Source organism: Salvia hispanica, chromosome 1 (assembly GCF_029641045.1).
Source record: "Salvia hispanica isolate PSC_SH4W2 chromosome 1, Shi_PSC_v1, whole genome shotgun sequence".
NCBI classification, from domain to species: domain Eukaryota; kingdom Viridiplantae; phylum Streptophyta; class Magnoliopsida; order Lamiales; family Lamiaceae; genus Salvia; species Salvia hispanica.
Window position 1 is genome coordinate 34,750,263 of NC_142692.1, and position 14,213 is coordinate 34,764,475.

Sequence of the window (14,213 nt, forward strand, 5' to 3'; positions counted from 1 at the left end):
TTAAAGGCTTTGAATCTATCGAATGTGGATGATGCATTTTCAACGCGGGGGAATTTATTCGGGTAGATAGAATTATAATATTAAATCTCTCCAAAAGAATAAACTCAATATTAGTATATTTGTATTTAACGATATAGTAGTATAATAATGTTAGTCTAATTAAATTTAGCTTAATTACTGGTCAAAGCTAATTTGATTTTATAATATGGCACACTTAATTTTGCATTCATAATTTAAACGATAATAACTTTTAACACATGCATATACCAATTAATGGATAGCATGAATGTAGATTGTAGAATATAGTAGTATTAGAAAATAATAATATATATGTACGGCAAATAGTGACCGCACTCCACAAGCTAATAAAATTTTCAACCAAATTTTAAATTTATAAGAAATAGTATCAAATTTCTGTCAATGTTTATAATTTTAGCCTTAGGTACCAATAGCTATATAATTATATTTACTAACATAATTATTCTACTCATGATTCTTAATCATGATAATATTTTATTAATGAATATACTGATAACTATAAGTCGTCTAATTGGCGTATTGGTAAAACTGTTAACGCAGGTAAATGCACAAATGATAACATGTTTCCTAAACACAAAAACCAATCGGCCAAACATTTAATAAAAATAAATTAAACCTTACCACTACTTACTTTTTATCACTGCTTTGTCATATTATGAATAATACAGGATATTTCTTTAATAAAAGTTACTATGTATAATTTCGATGACCAAGATATGCGATACAGCGATACCATGACATATTAATGGAGTTAAAACCATTTAGAAATATATGCAAATGTGCTTATTATTTTGCTTTAATTAATCATGTTACAATACTATTATTTTATGATATAGTTTAAATTCTAATCAAATTTAGTCGATTATATTTAAATAAGTTCACGCATTTAAGAAATATTAAAATATTATTTGCACTGTGTCCACAAAAAAACTGTCTCATTTTCTCCATTTTAGTTTGAGCTACCAAACTAGTCTTATTTTTGTTCTTGCTTGTAAATTCTTAAACTTTAAGCAATTTTTCATTTTGTATACCACTTTTAAAATCCGTTGCAAATTATCAAATTATTGATATGTTATGATTTTGCGACAATCAAGATTTTGGTGCTAACATGATTTAATATAAATTAAATAAATGAAATGATTTATTTTAGTATAATATAATAGTATTTCATTTAAAATGTCATGCAATCTTGGTTGATTTTTGATAATATCATGTAAATAAGTCATGAAATTATGTCAACGTTGCTTAAATCTTGATTAGTTGTAATAGTAGTAATTTACAAGCTAATGTTAAAACTGATATTCAAAATCAAAATTTAAAGGCAAATTGACCTTTAATTTTTTGAAAACTTTATTACCACTTTTTCTCCTTTTTTTTTCACTCATATTCTCTCATTTTTAAATCAATCTCTTTATACCTGCATTGAAAATATGCCATCCACGTATAAAATCATTTTTCTTGGTCGGAATTAAATCTCAATATAATTAATTTTCAGAATGATATAATTTTATAAACAAAAAAATTATCCTCAGCAAAAAAAGAAAATTCACCGAAATTCATGATTGACCCCGCTCTAGCAAAAAGCATGTAACACTACCATGTTGCGAAATTACCGAAACACCCCCCCGCTTAATTCTCGATGAGTAATTGAACATCTGGCCACCGGCTTCACCCGTAGCCGGTAACTTCGCCCTCATTGTTACCTATAAATAGCCCTCGAAACCTTCTCTTTTTCGCATTCTCTCACTGCGACCCTCTCTCTCTCTCTTTCCCTCGCCGCCTATAGATACAATTATACGTACAGAACCACTAATATCTGTGTCACACATAAAAATCAGCAATTACAGTATTCAATTTTTGGTTATTATTATATCTATATTCTCCCCTTTCTCTCTCTAGATTTGGTAACCTTGTGAGGTAAAATCTCCTCTCTCTGACTTTTTTTTCCTCTCTCTCTTCCCTCAGCTGTTGAATTTTAAGGAAAAATGATTATTAATTCGATTCAGAAGATTAGATTAATTAATTTGATTGGGAAATAGATCGCTGAATAATTTCATGACTAATTTAATTCGTGTTTACTGTTGAGATTGGCTAATCCTGAGCTGTTTTCGATCTGGACAAGAGAGTTTTATTTTTAGTTGTGTGTGTGAATTAGGTGTGGTTTATTATTCAATTGCTGGTGAATTAGTTCTCAATCTATTTTTTGTTTGTATTGGCGATTTGTATTATGTTTAATTAGCTATTCGTTTTTTTTGGGTGCTTAGTTGGGAGGAGTGTGAATTTGAATGTTGAATGTCGGTTTGTGATTTGTTGTTGTTATGATGGGGAGGCTGGTACTGAATATTCTATGCATCAGTGGAACTGAAAGTAATTTAGGATTGTGCTGATAATTTTTGTTCCCCCCAATGTTTTGCCCTGTGTGTTTATGGAGGTGATAAATGGTTGTTAAATGTAAGAATGTGATTTGGTGGAGGTTATTTAATGTATAGCTGGCTTAATAGGGACAGATTGTAAGTAAATAATGTAGGATCTAATTTTTATTGTCAACTCTGGTTATTAGGTATCAATGTATGTGGTCTTGATTTCAGGGTGTTCATACTCTTGTTTATTCGGTTAATTTTAATTGCCTCTATCAGACGACAATCTGGCTGTTTTTATTTGATAATGATTGTGAAGAATCGGTTCCTAGGGGTGGTGGTCATATCTCTGTTGTTTCTCACTTTGTGTATCTGAACAGATCCCTTGTTTCTCTAGGTCAACTTGTTGTTTGATTCATGTTTTTGTGTTCATATATTGTGGTATACTATGTGCATTTACTGATTGATTCAAACACATTATTAATATGGGAATATGAGATGACTATGGGGATATTGTATAAATATATTATGATCACCTTCCACTGTCCTTGCAAGTGCGCATGCACATATGCTTTAGGTGGCTGTTGGAAATCTCCTTCTTGACTGTGTTATAGATAGTGATGCAATTAGGCTTCACCTTCTCTGTGGTCATGTGCCTTTCTTTCTGTATTATGTTTTTTAGTCTTGCTTTGTGCCAAGTTCTGCCTTTCTTTTTATTTTGTAAGTAAAACTAGCACAGTAACTGATGCAGCATTGTCTTGTGGGTTAGAAAACATTGTTTTAAATATGAATATTCCACACACCTTTTTTGTGTGTTCCCTATGATTCCTGTGCCCCCTCATTTGTGATATCAATGTGCATGGATGCACCTGTTCTTATACATTTTCTCTTCCATCTTTGGTGCAGAAGGTGCTTTTGTTGTTTATGTGGCCATTCACAAGGTCTGAAATATATCTGCTGATTGCCACTTTATGAGCTTGCAGTGCTTGCTTTCGACTAGAAATAAAATTGCTAGTAGACATATTTGGACATATTTGTTTGCTTGTATGCAACTGCTTGCGAAATGGGCTCCAAAGGAAGGCTGCTATTTGATCTTAATGAACCACCTGCTGAAAATGAAGATGATAACAATAGTGTTGTTTGCTTCCAGCCTCAGAGGGCTATTCCTTCAATCACTGCACCAACTGACTTGTTTGTGGCATCTGCTGGTCTCCAAGGGATAGTAAATAACAATGCTTTCTCCCATGCTTCGTCTGTATCTGGTTTCCAGCCATTCGTCAGGTCCAAAGTTGTTAAGGGACCTGATGTTTTGGATGAAAAAAAGAGTTTCATGGATGTGCCTAGCAGTATTGCATCTTCATCCAAATCAAGCAATGGCCAGGATACGAAGGATTCACCAATCATACGATCAGGTTTATTAGATGTTCAGGATGTGGAAAAGGAAGAAGGGGAATGGTCTGATGCAGAGGGCTCTGGCGATGCTTACAAAGGAAGTGTTCTTCGTGAAGACTCAACTGGTGCTAGTAATAAACAGGTTTTGGACAAAAACGCAGTCGAGATGATTGAGAACAATGTCCACGTTGCAGGTGCTGATAATTTATCTCCTAATCATGGTAATGTAAAAAATGAAAATGGTGGCCCTTTGGAGAAGAATCCTGAAACAAATGATAAGAAAGGCCATGCATCCATGGAGGGTTCGGAAGAATCTGCTCCAGTGCCAAAACAAAGAGAAGTTAAAGGAATTGAAGCTAATCATGCATTGAAGTATGGAAATAGTATTGGAAAGCGTCCTAAGCTGGACCAGCAAAAAGAAGCAATGTTAGGGAAGAAGCGCAGCAGGCAGACCATGTTTCTCAATTTAGAAGATATTAAGCAAGCTGGTGTTTTGAAGTCCTCGACTCCTAGAAGGCAGATTCCTGCACCAACTATAACTCGGACAATGAAAGAAACCCGTCCTACTTCGGGATCTGCTGAACGTGGGGATAAGCAAAGTCAGCTTGTAGTTAGAGATGCAAAACAATCTGAGTTGTTGAGCAATGAAGGAAAATCTTTTGTGGAGTCAAATGAGTGTAAATCTGAGAGTAATGGTGACCATAGTTCTGGCTCTAATGGAGTTCCTAGGAAATTCAATTCCGCAACTGATGTTTCTTCAGAAGGACAAACACCAGTGCTTCGGAAGCTGCCTCCTGACACAAGGCAACATAAGAATTCACAGTTCACTGGTAGGAAACCAGCTATTAGCAGCCAGACTTCTGTTGATCCTAAATTAGCTGCAAAAAAGCTACCTAACAAGAAACAAACTACAACAAGCAACCAATATCAAGATTCCTCTGTGGAGCGCCTTCTGCGTGAGGTGACAAATGAATCTTTTTGGCATCATCCAGGTATCTAAGTATAAACTTGTTATTGCACTACTTTTGCCTGATGATAGTCATCTTTCTTTTGTTGACCTACCATTTATGTTAAGTATACTTTCTTCCACCATGTACAATTTAATTCATTCTAGTTGCTCTGGTTGAGTTCATAGTTAAGAGGATGGTATATTTTTATTCATGATATCTGTTCTGATTGAGTTCATAGTTAGCCTACCTTGTGTTACATTATTTCAGTATGATTAAATAACACGTTTTCTTGTTATGTGCACAATAAATCTGATTGAACATCCTATGATTTTCTTGACGCTAATGGTGAAAACTTGGAAGCAACAACCTTGCTGCCTCCCTTCTTTGTGGCATGTAATATGTATACAACTGTAGTGATGCATTTGGTTGTCAATTAATGATTTATTCAGCGAGCCTCTTGACTGGCATTTGTTGATTTCTTCAGCTTTTACTTCCTTCCATATTTTGACATATTCTATTGAATTAGAAGTGTAATCTTTTGGATACTTTACTGTAAAATGTGACATAGGTCCTATAAACTGTGTCCTTATTTGCTTTGTGACCATGGTGCAGTGTTAAAAGATTTCTTTTTTGTTTTCCATACTCCATAGTTAGAGTGCCCAAAACTCTGCAAATTAGAAATTGGAACCAAAACTGAAACTGAAACCAAATAAGTCCTTCGCTTTAGCCAGCACTTTTGTGATTCTGGATCTCATGGCATCTGCCGCCCAGAATTATTGTTTTCTTATTACTGAATGTAACATTATCTACGACATGTCATTTTTAGTTCACTTATACCTACATGTTTCTTTGAAACAGAGGAAGAGGAGCTGAAGCGTGTTCCTGGTAGCTTTGATTCAGTTGAAGACTATATCAGTGTATTTGAGCCCCTGCTTTTTGAAGAATGTCGAGCGCAACTTTATAGTACTTGGGAGGAGTCATTAGAAACAGTTTCAAATCATGTTAGGGTGTGCATAAAAAGCATTGAACGGCGGGAAAGGGGTACTGTTCTAATACTTCGACTTATCTCATACTTAATCTTAGTATAACATCTTGTTCTTCAATAATTAAGTTGCATGCAGAAGTTCTACATGCCCAGTATAAACCAGCAAGATTGTTCTCTGTAGCTGTTGAAATAATCTTATTTGATATTGTTGTTGTCTGTTATGTTGCTTCCTGAAAACGACGTATGAGGAATCCTGAAAATGATGATTCTCAGTTACTTATCTTCATGTGTTATAATGATTGAAGTTAATTCTTGGCAACCAGTAGATCCTTTTAATAGTTCTAATACAACTTTACTGATGCACTTTGGATTTGGTTTTGCATGCATTACAAGATGTAAGCCACTTTAGTAACTTAGTCATTGTTTCTTTCTTCTTCCTAAATTTTAGCCATCCTGCTTTTCTCTCTCCCCTCCCCCCCTACTTTTAAAGTAATGTTTTTGGTTTCTCTTAATCTTTACTATGAAGCAAAGAGCAACTAATTTTCATATTTTTTACTTGTTTTAAATCACTGAACTCCTCTTGGCAGATCTTTAATACTAGCTCTATGAAATTTTGTTCCCTCCGGCTGCTGAAGTGTGTTCATTTTCTGTTTTTGGATTTGCAGGATGGTTTGATGTGATTTTGACCCCACCGCATGAATACAAATGGTCATTCAAGGAGGGAGAAGTTGCAGTTCTTTCATCCCCCAAGCCTGGAGCAGGTGGATATATGATGTTACTTTCTCTTGTTTTATTCTCCCCTTCGTTTCAGATAAACATTAGTTTGATGTCATTTATAAACTGAGCTATATCTCTAACACGCTATCTGTGGGTGATCCAGTGCATATTAGGAGGAATAGTAGTTCCTTGGCCCTGGAAGACGAGGAGAAGCCAGAAGTTAGCGGCCGTGTGGCTGGGACAGTCAGGAGATATATACCTATCGATACCAGAGAGTATACTGGGGCAATTCTTCACTTCTATGTTGGAGATTTGTATGATTCTAACAGGTGGGACATCCCTGTCAACTTGTTCCTTTTGTCTTTCGTTTTGGTTTGGCTAGGTTAGAGCAATTAGTGCATCTAGGCTTTATAATTTCTGCCTCATGAACTTAGTACTTACGAAATATTTTGTTTTTTATATTTTAGCAAGATTGACGATGACCATATTCTGCGGAAGCTCCATCCTGGGGGTGTATGGTACCTGACTCTGCTTGGAACTCTCGCAACCACACAACGGGAATATGTTGCTCTGCATGCATTCCGTCGTCTTAATATGCAGGTCTTGTTCGAAACTAGTTTGTGCAGAGAATGACATGCATGATTTAAACTGTTTAGCTTGATTATTGCTGATACCTCTTGCAGATGCAAAATGCTATTCTTCAGCCTAGTCCAGACCAGTTCCCAAAATATGAAGAACAGCCACCAGCTATGCCTGATTGCTTCACTCCAAACTTTGTTGAACACCTTCGCAGAACCTTTAATGGACCCCAGTTAGCTGCGATTCAATGGGCTGCAACGCATACAGCTGCTGGTACATCAAATGGCGTGATGAAGAAATCAGAGCCATGGCCCTTTACTTTGGTCCAGGGTCCTCCTGGCACAGGTAAAACACATACTGTCTGGGGAATGCTTAATGTGATCCACCTTGTCCAGTACCAGCACTACTACATGGCATTGCTAAAGAAACTGGCGCCTGAAAGCTATAAGCAGGTTAATGAGAGCAGCTCAGACAGTGTGGCCTCTGGTTCCATTGATGAAGTTCTGCAGAGCATGGATCAGAATCTGTTTCGGACTCTTCCAAAACTTTGCCCAAAGCCAAGAATGCTCGTGTGTGCTCCCTCAAATGCAGCAACTGATGAGTTGCTTTCACGTGTGCTTGACCGTGGATTTATTGATGGCGAAATGAAGGTTTATCGCCCTGATGTTGCTCGAGTTGGTGTGGATTCTCAGACTAAAGCTGCTCAGGCAGTTTCTGTGGAACGAAGGACCGAACAACTTTTATCGAAAAGTCGTGACGAGGTCCATGGATGGATGCACAGTTTGAGGATTCGTGAAAACCAGTTAGCTCAGCAAATTGCTTACCTTCAAAGAGAACTTAATGTTGCTGCAGTCACTGGACGTGCACAGGGATCTGTTGGTGTTGATCCTGATGTTCTTCTGGCAAGAGACCAAAACCGAGATGCATTACTTCAAAACCTTGCGGCAGCTGTAGAAAATAGAGATAAAACTCTGGTTGAGATGTCCCGACTTCTCATTGTGGAAGGTAGGTTTCGAGCTGGTAGCAACTTTAATTTAGAGGAAGCTCGAGCAAATCTGGAGGCAAGTTTTGCCAATGAAGCTGAAATTGTTTTCACTACTGTCTCGAGTAGTGGGCGCAAGTTGTTCTCTCGTCTAACTCATGGCTTCGACATGGTTGTTATTGATGAAGCAGCACAGGCTAGTGAAGTGGCAATCCTACCTCCACTTTCTCTTGGTGCAGCTCGGTGTGTTCTTGTGGGGGATCCGCAGCAGCTTCCTGCCACTGTTATCAGTAAGGCTGCAGGAACCTTGTTGTACAGTAGAAGCCTGTTTGAGAGGTTTCAGCAAGCAGGCTGCCCAACAATGCTTTTATCTGTGCAATATAGAATGCATCCTCACATTAGGGATTTTCCTTCAAGACACTTTTACCAAGGACGTCTTACAGATAGTGAGAGTGTTATTAATTTGCCGGATGAAAAATATTACAAAGATCCACTACTGAGGCCTTATGTCTTTTTTGATATCAGTTATGGGCGCGAATCTCATCGTGGGAGTTCCGTGTCTTATCAGAATACACAAGAAGCACAGTTTTGTGTTCGCTTATATGAGCACCTTCAGAAGGCTATAAAATCATTGGGAATTGGGAAAGTTTCTGTTGGTATAATTACTCCTTATAAGTTGCAGTTGAAATGCCTTCAAAGGGAGTTCAAGGATGTTTTGAATTCAGATGATGGGAAAGACATCTATATTAATACAGTGGATGCGTTCCAAGGCCAAGAACGTGATGTCATAATCATGTCTTGTGTGCGCGCATCAAGTCATGGAGTTGGGTTCGTTGCGGACATTCGTAGGATGAATGTTGCACTTACTCGAGCGAAAAGAGCTCTCTGGGTAAAATTTCTCTCTTTCTTTGTTTCATCTTTTCTATTCTTCTTCATTCTTATAAGAGTTTTAACATTGTTCCCATGCTTACAGGTAATGGGAAATGCAAATGCGCTGGTGCAGTCTGATGATTGGGCTGCACTAATTGATGATTCCAAAGCACGAAGCTGTTACTTAGACATGGATTCTCTGCCTAAAGAGTTTATCCCTGAGAATCCTACCTATGGCGCTTTTTCCTCCAAGCTCTCTGGTGGAAGGGGCTTGAGATCTGGGCCAAGATACAGATCATATGATTCACAAGTATAGTCCAGATCTGGCACACCATCGAAAGAAGATGAATTGTATTTAAAATTCCAAGGAATAGAGCTGAAGGGCGGGAGCAGATTTGTTGGATGACTGTGATTATTAACCTATTGACAAATCTCGAGATGCCTAGCAACATGGCATACAAAAGAAGCAGAAAACTGCTGCTGTTATTGGAAAACAGGATGTGAATATGGGTATGATCTTGAAAGTACCATTCAATAACCAACCCATCCTTGGCCTTGTGATTGCTTGGACTGTGGAAGATGATAAAAGCGGCAAGTTCCCTGGAGAGGAGCCCCAACTTGGGGGCACTGCAGGAAGATGGGCTTCAACGTCAAAATCATATTTATGAAAACATGGCTACTTGTTGAAGGATCTTTGCATTTCGGTCAAATAACTTTGAGGTGAGTGAAGCGAAATCCCTTCCTCAGGTACTGATAAGATTTCCGTTATACCAAGGTGCTACATTCAGAATCGGCAATGCAATAATCTTCACTGATTTACTGAATTACTATTTGGATAGATTAGGATGGATGGGACATCATGTCTTACTATGAAACAGTTTCTCAAGGAGGATTCCTTATGGAGATTCTTGATTTTCTTCTCCAACAAGTTTTCCTTATCTAATGCGTTCCACAGCTCAACCTGTATTTAAGATGATGGATCTCACGATTTCTTATGGCTGTACGACTATGGTTACCTCTGTCAGTGACTGACTACTCTTTGATGCAAGCTTCAGAAACTCTAGACACGGAAATGGAATATTATTTCGGGAGGGCTGGTGGCCGATTGTCTGAATCCTACTGCATATTTCGAGCGTTCGCTGAAGATATGAACCAGCTTAGTTTGCCACACTGCAAAAGGTGTTGTATAGAATGTAGATGCGCTAGAAAATTCTTTTAAAGATGAAAAAAAGGATGTTAGTATATTATATATGCCTCCATTACTTCAGCAAAGCTTAACATTTCAAAAATTGAATTAATCCAAATGATTGATTTCTTTTAGTTCACATTCTCTGTTTCCTTATAACATTCATTCTTGTCTTGTACATATAATATGTTATATACCATCTGTTGCTATTATGGAGTTGCTTCAGCATCCGTCCTTGGTCGACTTGAATGGTGCATCTCATCGTACAGGTACCGGGTATTCTTTGTGTCGTCAATTTAATTTCATATTCTGATTATGCGAAAACGGTCCAATTTCTTGTCAGCTCCGAGAGAAGCTGCCCTCTTTGCCGTGATTATATCTGCAACGTCTTTGCTTCCAGGTACTCCCACGCATCGTTGATTTAATGCTTGTTACGAGGACGCTTTCTGGCTACATGTGCTCTACAGAATGTTTGTTTTTGTTGTTGGTTAATCATGTTATGTAGCAAGAAAAGTTGCACGAATCTCATATTTTACAGCTCGCATATTTGCTAACATTAATTCAAGGTCAGATGCTGAGTTTATGATTGTACTATGTTATATAGTATCTTACATCATACATTCAAATTTGTTGTGAGAAAAGTTGGTTGAATCGTTATAAGCCCAACTTTGTATTGAGTTTTTGAAGGAAAAATTTCCATTGTAGCTCAGTAATATTTGGCGCCCTTATCTTCATCGCTAGAAATCACGGCCTTCTCTTCTTTCATATCAAAGGCTTCGGGGTCCGAGTCTGAACTCGTAGAGCTCACACCTGTAGAAACAGGTGGTGGTGATATCAAACTATGATGTGCTCCCCACACGAAGGGAAGCTTCTCGTCGTCCTTCCTCATCCTTGTTGCGTACTTGTTGATGTCAAAATCCTCACCGTGTTTCCCACCAAATGCGGACTCTACCATCCCCATGTCGAACAACTCGTCCATGATCTTGTTCGTGTTAGGATCATCGGAGTAAACGAACTTCACTTTGTTGGCCGTTTTAGGCTCCAGAAAGGGCTTTGCCATCTGAATGGTTGAAGACAAGTAAAAAGTTGAGAAAGCAATGGAAATAGTATAGAAGTACAAAAATAAGGTGAATTTGGCATCACTTTTAACTTGTTTATGTTATCTAAGAAGAGCCATTTGTTAAGATTAGGTAGTTCTTAAATGTAGAGTCATACCTTCCAAAATGGTTCGAAAATCTTGGGGGCGTCGTATAAAATGGCGACGCCAAGCCTCTCGGGGTAATGGTTTTGCAATACATGCGCCGTATCCTTAGTAACTTTGAGTGATACATTGGACAAGCTGAAACCATGGAAATCAATCAACCACACCATCTGCTCTTGTTCCTCACCAAGATTCAGAATTGCATTCTCCATGCAATATACCAAGTATTTGATTTGTCCTTTTATTGAGTTCGTATTCTGCAAAAAACACGAGAAATTTTAATCGTAATAGTAAATTTAAAGAACACGCCACAATGAACTTGAATTTGAGACTTTTTGCCTACATTAACCACTTTATTGTTAGGCCAACATTTGAGATCATTTCTCATACATTTTGAACTATCTAAACATAAATAAGTAAACGACTCTATGTAATACTCTATTATGGTCTTGTTCCAAACACAAATTATGAATCTTGAAAATATCTCTGTATGAGAAATGAAAGCAAAACAATTGAAAGTGGATGATGAGACATCTCAACAACACAAAAGAAGAGCTTGATGCATAATCGAACCGCCAGAAAGTGAGTTGAAGATATAACCTGACAACGAGGCCTCATGACAAGAACCGGCCTCCCATGTTTATCTTTGTAAGACGATCTGTAAATCTTTCCCGTCTCTGCTTCCACTGCAACGTCATCCTAATCAGACAACAACAGTATAAGACAAGCATAGATCCAAAATATCAAACCAAACAGGTCAAATTTGAATGTATTCCATTTCTTCACAAAGGAGTTGAGACATCATTAGTAAACTCAAGATATACAGAGGAAAAACACTTAAAATCGATTAATGAATTATGTTTGTAGTAGAACTGTAAGTTCTTCGGTTGCAAAATAATTACCCAACGTATCTCTTCTGGCATGTATTCTGATCTCCACTTTAGAGATGCTTTGAGCATTTTGATGGCCTTTTTGGAATTCCAGTTTCGTGCTCTCAGGTATCTTGCAATACATCCATCCGAGCAGTAGATGGCTAGCTTCCCCGTCAATGGCCCGATTGACTTCCTTACCTCGGTTATCTGGATGTAAACCCAGTTTTAACCAGATGTAAACACATTGTTAACCAATAACACTACACAGAAACACGACACGAATGTATATAGGCCGTATCAAGAAATACCTTCGCCTGCTGCGTTTCTCGAGATAAGGATTCATCTTCGCCAGCACTCATTATGCTTTCAAAGATGCTGAAAGGTTAGAATCAACAAAAATATGTAAAAGAAAGCTATGCAAAGCCTTAAATAGCAACTTCGTGTCGTGTGGCTATCCTATCGATAATCTTACAGTGCACAGACGAGCGCCCTGGCTAGGCCGGAAGGCCCCTACATGTCAAGCTTGTGAGTTAGTTAGATTAGGGGTTGGGGATCCCTACTACTCTAGGGCTCACCTTCTAACATTTGCAATAAAATTGAATACACAAAGCAAATTCTTCTAACTCACATTAATGGTTCAACCAATTTTATCCCATATCTATTACTATACTACATTTCTTAAGTCAAGCTTCTTTTAGGGGAAATGCAAATTCTTTCAACTCATTAATAGCTCCAACAATTATCTTTCCCCTGTCTATATTACTTGATCCATTTTATTCAAAGGGGCGATATTTGATCTTCATTCTTCCACTACATTTATGGATACTTTGGGGGCATTATGAACAAGAAACAAACATATCCCATCAAAAAATTGAATCCAAAAGCACCTATCATTCAGCTCAAGAAATTCCAAGAAATGTCTCAAACACGATCACAAAATCAAAGCAAGCCAAACCATGTAATCAAAGTTTAAGAAAGTCAAAGTTGAAACACACACACACACACATTCAAAGTTGAACAAAAGTTGAAAATTTATGAAAAATAAAAACAGAGAGATAGAAGGAGGAACCTGTAAACTGGGTATAAAGAATGGATTTTTATGGTAAATGATTAAGATTTAGAAGGTGGGAATTTGCAGGATAAATGAAAAAATGTGAGGATTTGTTGTTCACAATTGATTATTAATGAAATTATGTGTGATAAACGCTAAGGGACGATAATTCCAACTTATTGACCAGTTTGAATGTGTGAAACGATAACGAAGAAATTCTAGTGGAAAATGTCAAAGAATCATAATATTTTAAATTTTTATATTCTATTTTATTCATGAATTTCCATCCCTATATGAGTTATCACCACTACGAAATACGCAGTACTATCAGTATTCATTTTCTATTTTATGAAATTGTATATATTCATTAGTTAATTATGTAAGTGTTAACACAATAATAACAAAATGAAGAATAATAAAATGAACGATGTAAAAGTTTAGGAAAATTGAGACATTATCAAAGACAAATATAAAACCATTTATCATCAACTGAAAAATGATATTGAGAAATTTTTATTAGGAGAAAAAGTAAACTTATTTTTATGATTATAATTTGTAATAGAACTGTCTATAATTTTATTAATAGTAGAACTTTTCGGATTTTGTGATTAAAAGGTGAAAGTATGAAACTATTCTAGAGAAAAATTATAGAGATAGTAGAACATTATAGAATAGGAAAAGAATGTCCATATACTCTGTACTAGGGATGTCAATCGGGCCGGCCTATCGGATTTCAGGCCAACCCTACTCGGATTGCGGGTCAATCGGGTGCGGGCTTGCCGGGTTGTGATATCTTTCGGGTTGTAAAAGTTCGGCCCTAACCCTAAAATCTCGGGTTTCGGGCTAGCCCGGCGGGTTAATCGGGTTGCTACCGATAAGGTTAAAGCTCGAACAATCCAATAAATCATGATGAAAATTAGTTATATTTATAAAATATAAAATATTTAATTATGATAAATTTGATATATATGCTTAAACTCAATCATAAAATACTAATATTTGTGATATTTCGTGAAATTTTAATGCATGTTA

The 14,213-nt window shown here is 37.0% G+C and overlaps 2 protein-coding genes across 3 annotated transcripts; one reads left to right on the forward strand and one right to left on the reverse strand.

Moving 5' to 3' along the window:
• Positions 1 to 1,788: 1,788 nt before the first annotated feature.
• On the forward strand, positions 1,789 to 10,196 carry LOC125223957 (putative helicase MAGATAMA 3). The gene is made up of 8 exons (XM_048127279.2): positions 1,789 to 1,956; positions 3,303 to 4,780; positions 5,597 to 5,779; positions 6,389 to 6,484; positions 6,604 to 6,769; positions 6,908 to 7,040; positions 7,124 to 8,890; positions 8,975 to 10,196. Exons 2-8 carry the CDS (start codon positions 3,460 to 3,462, stop codon positions 9,185 to 9,187), a joined length of 3,879 nt encoding a protein of 1,292 aa, XP_047983236.2. The 5' UTR covers positions 1,789 to 1,956; positions 3,303 to 3,459; the 3' UTR covers positions 9,188 to 10,196.
• Positions 10,197 to 10,585: 389 nt separating this feature from the next.
• LOC125223958 (uncharacterized) lies at positions 10,586 to 13,334 on the reverse strand. 2 transcript variants are annotated; one of them, XM_048127280.2, is made up of 6 exons: positions 13,200 to 13,334; positions 12,439 to 12,505; positions 12,161 to 12,337; positions 11,859 to 11,957; positions 11,273 to 11,515; positions 10,586 to 11,117 (listed from the first exon to the last, which is right to left on the reverse strand). In XM_048127280.2, the coding sequence occupies exons 2-6, from the start codon at positions 12,487 to 12,489 to the stop codon at positions 10,764 to 10,766; spliced, it is 924 nt and encodes a 307-aa protein (XP_047983237.1). In that variant the 5' UTR covers positions 12,490 to 12,505; positions 13,200 to 13,334; the 3' UTR covers positions 10,586 to 10,763. The 2 variants fall into 2 exon arrangements, with proteins under 2 accessions (XP_047983237.1, XP_047983238.1); XM_048127281.2 differs by having other exon boundaries at positions 12,439 to 12,493; positions 13,200 to 13,303.
• Positions 13,335 to 14,213: the final 879 nt, after the last annotated feature.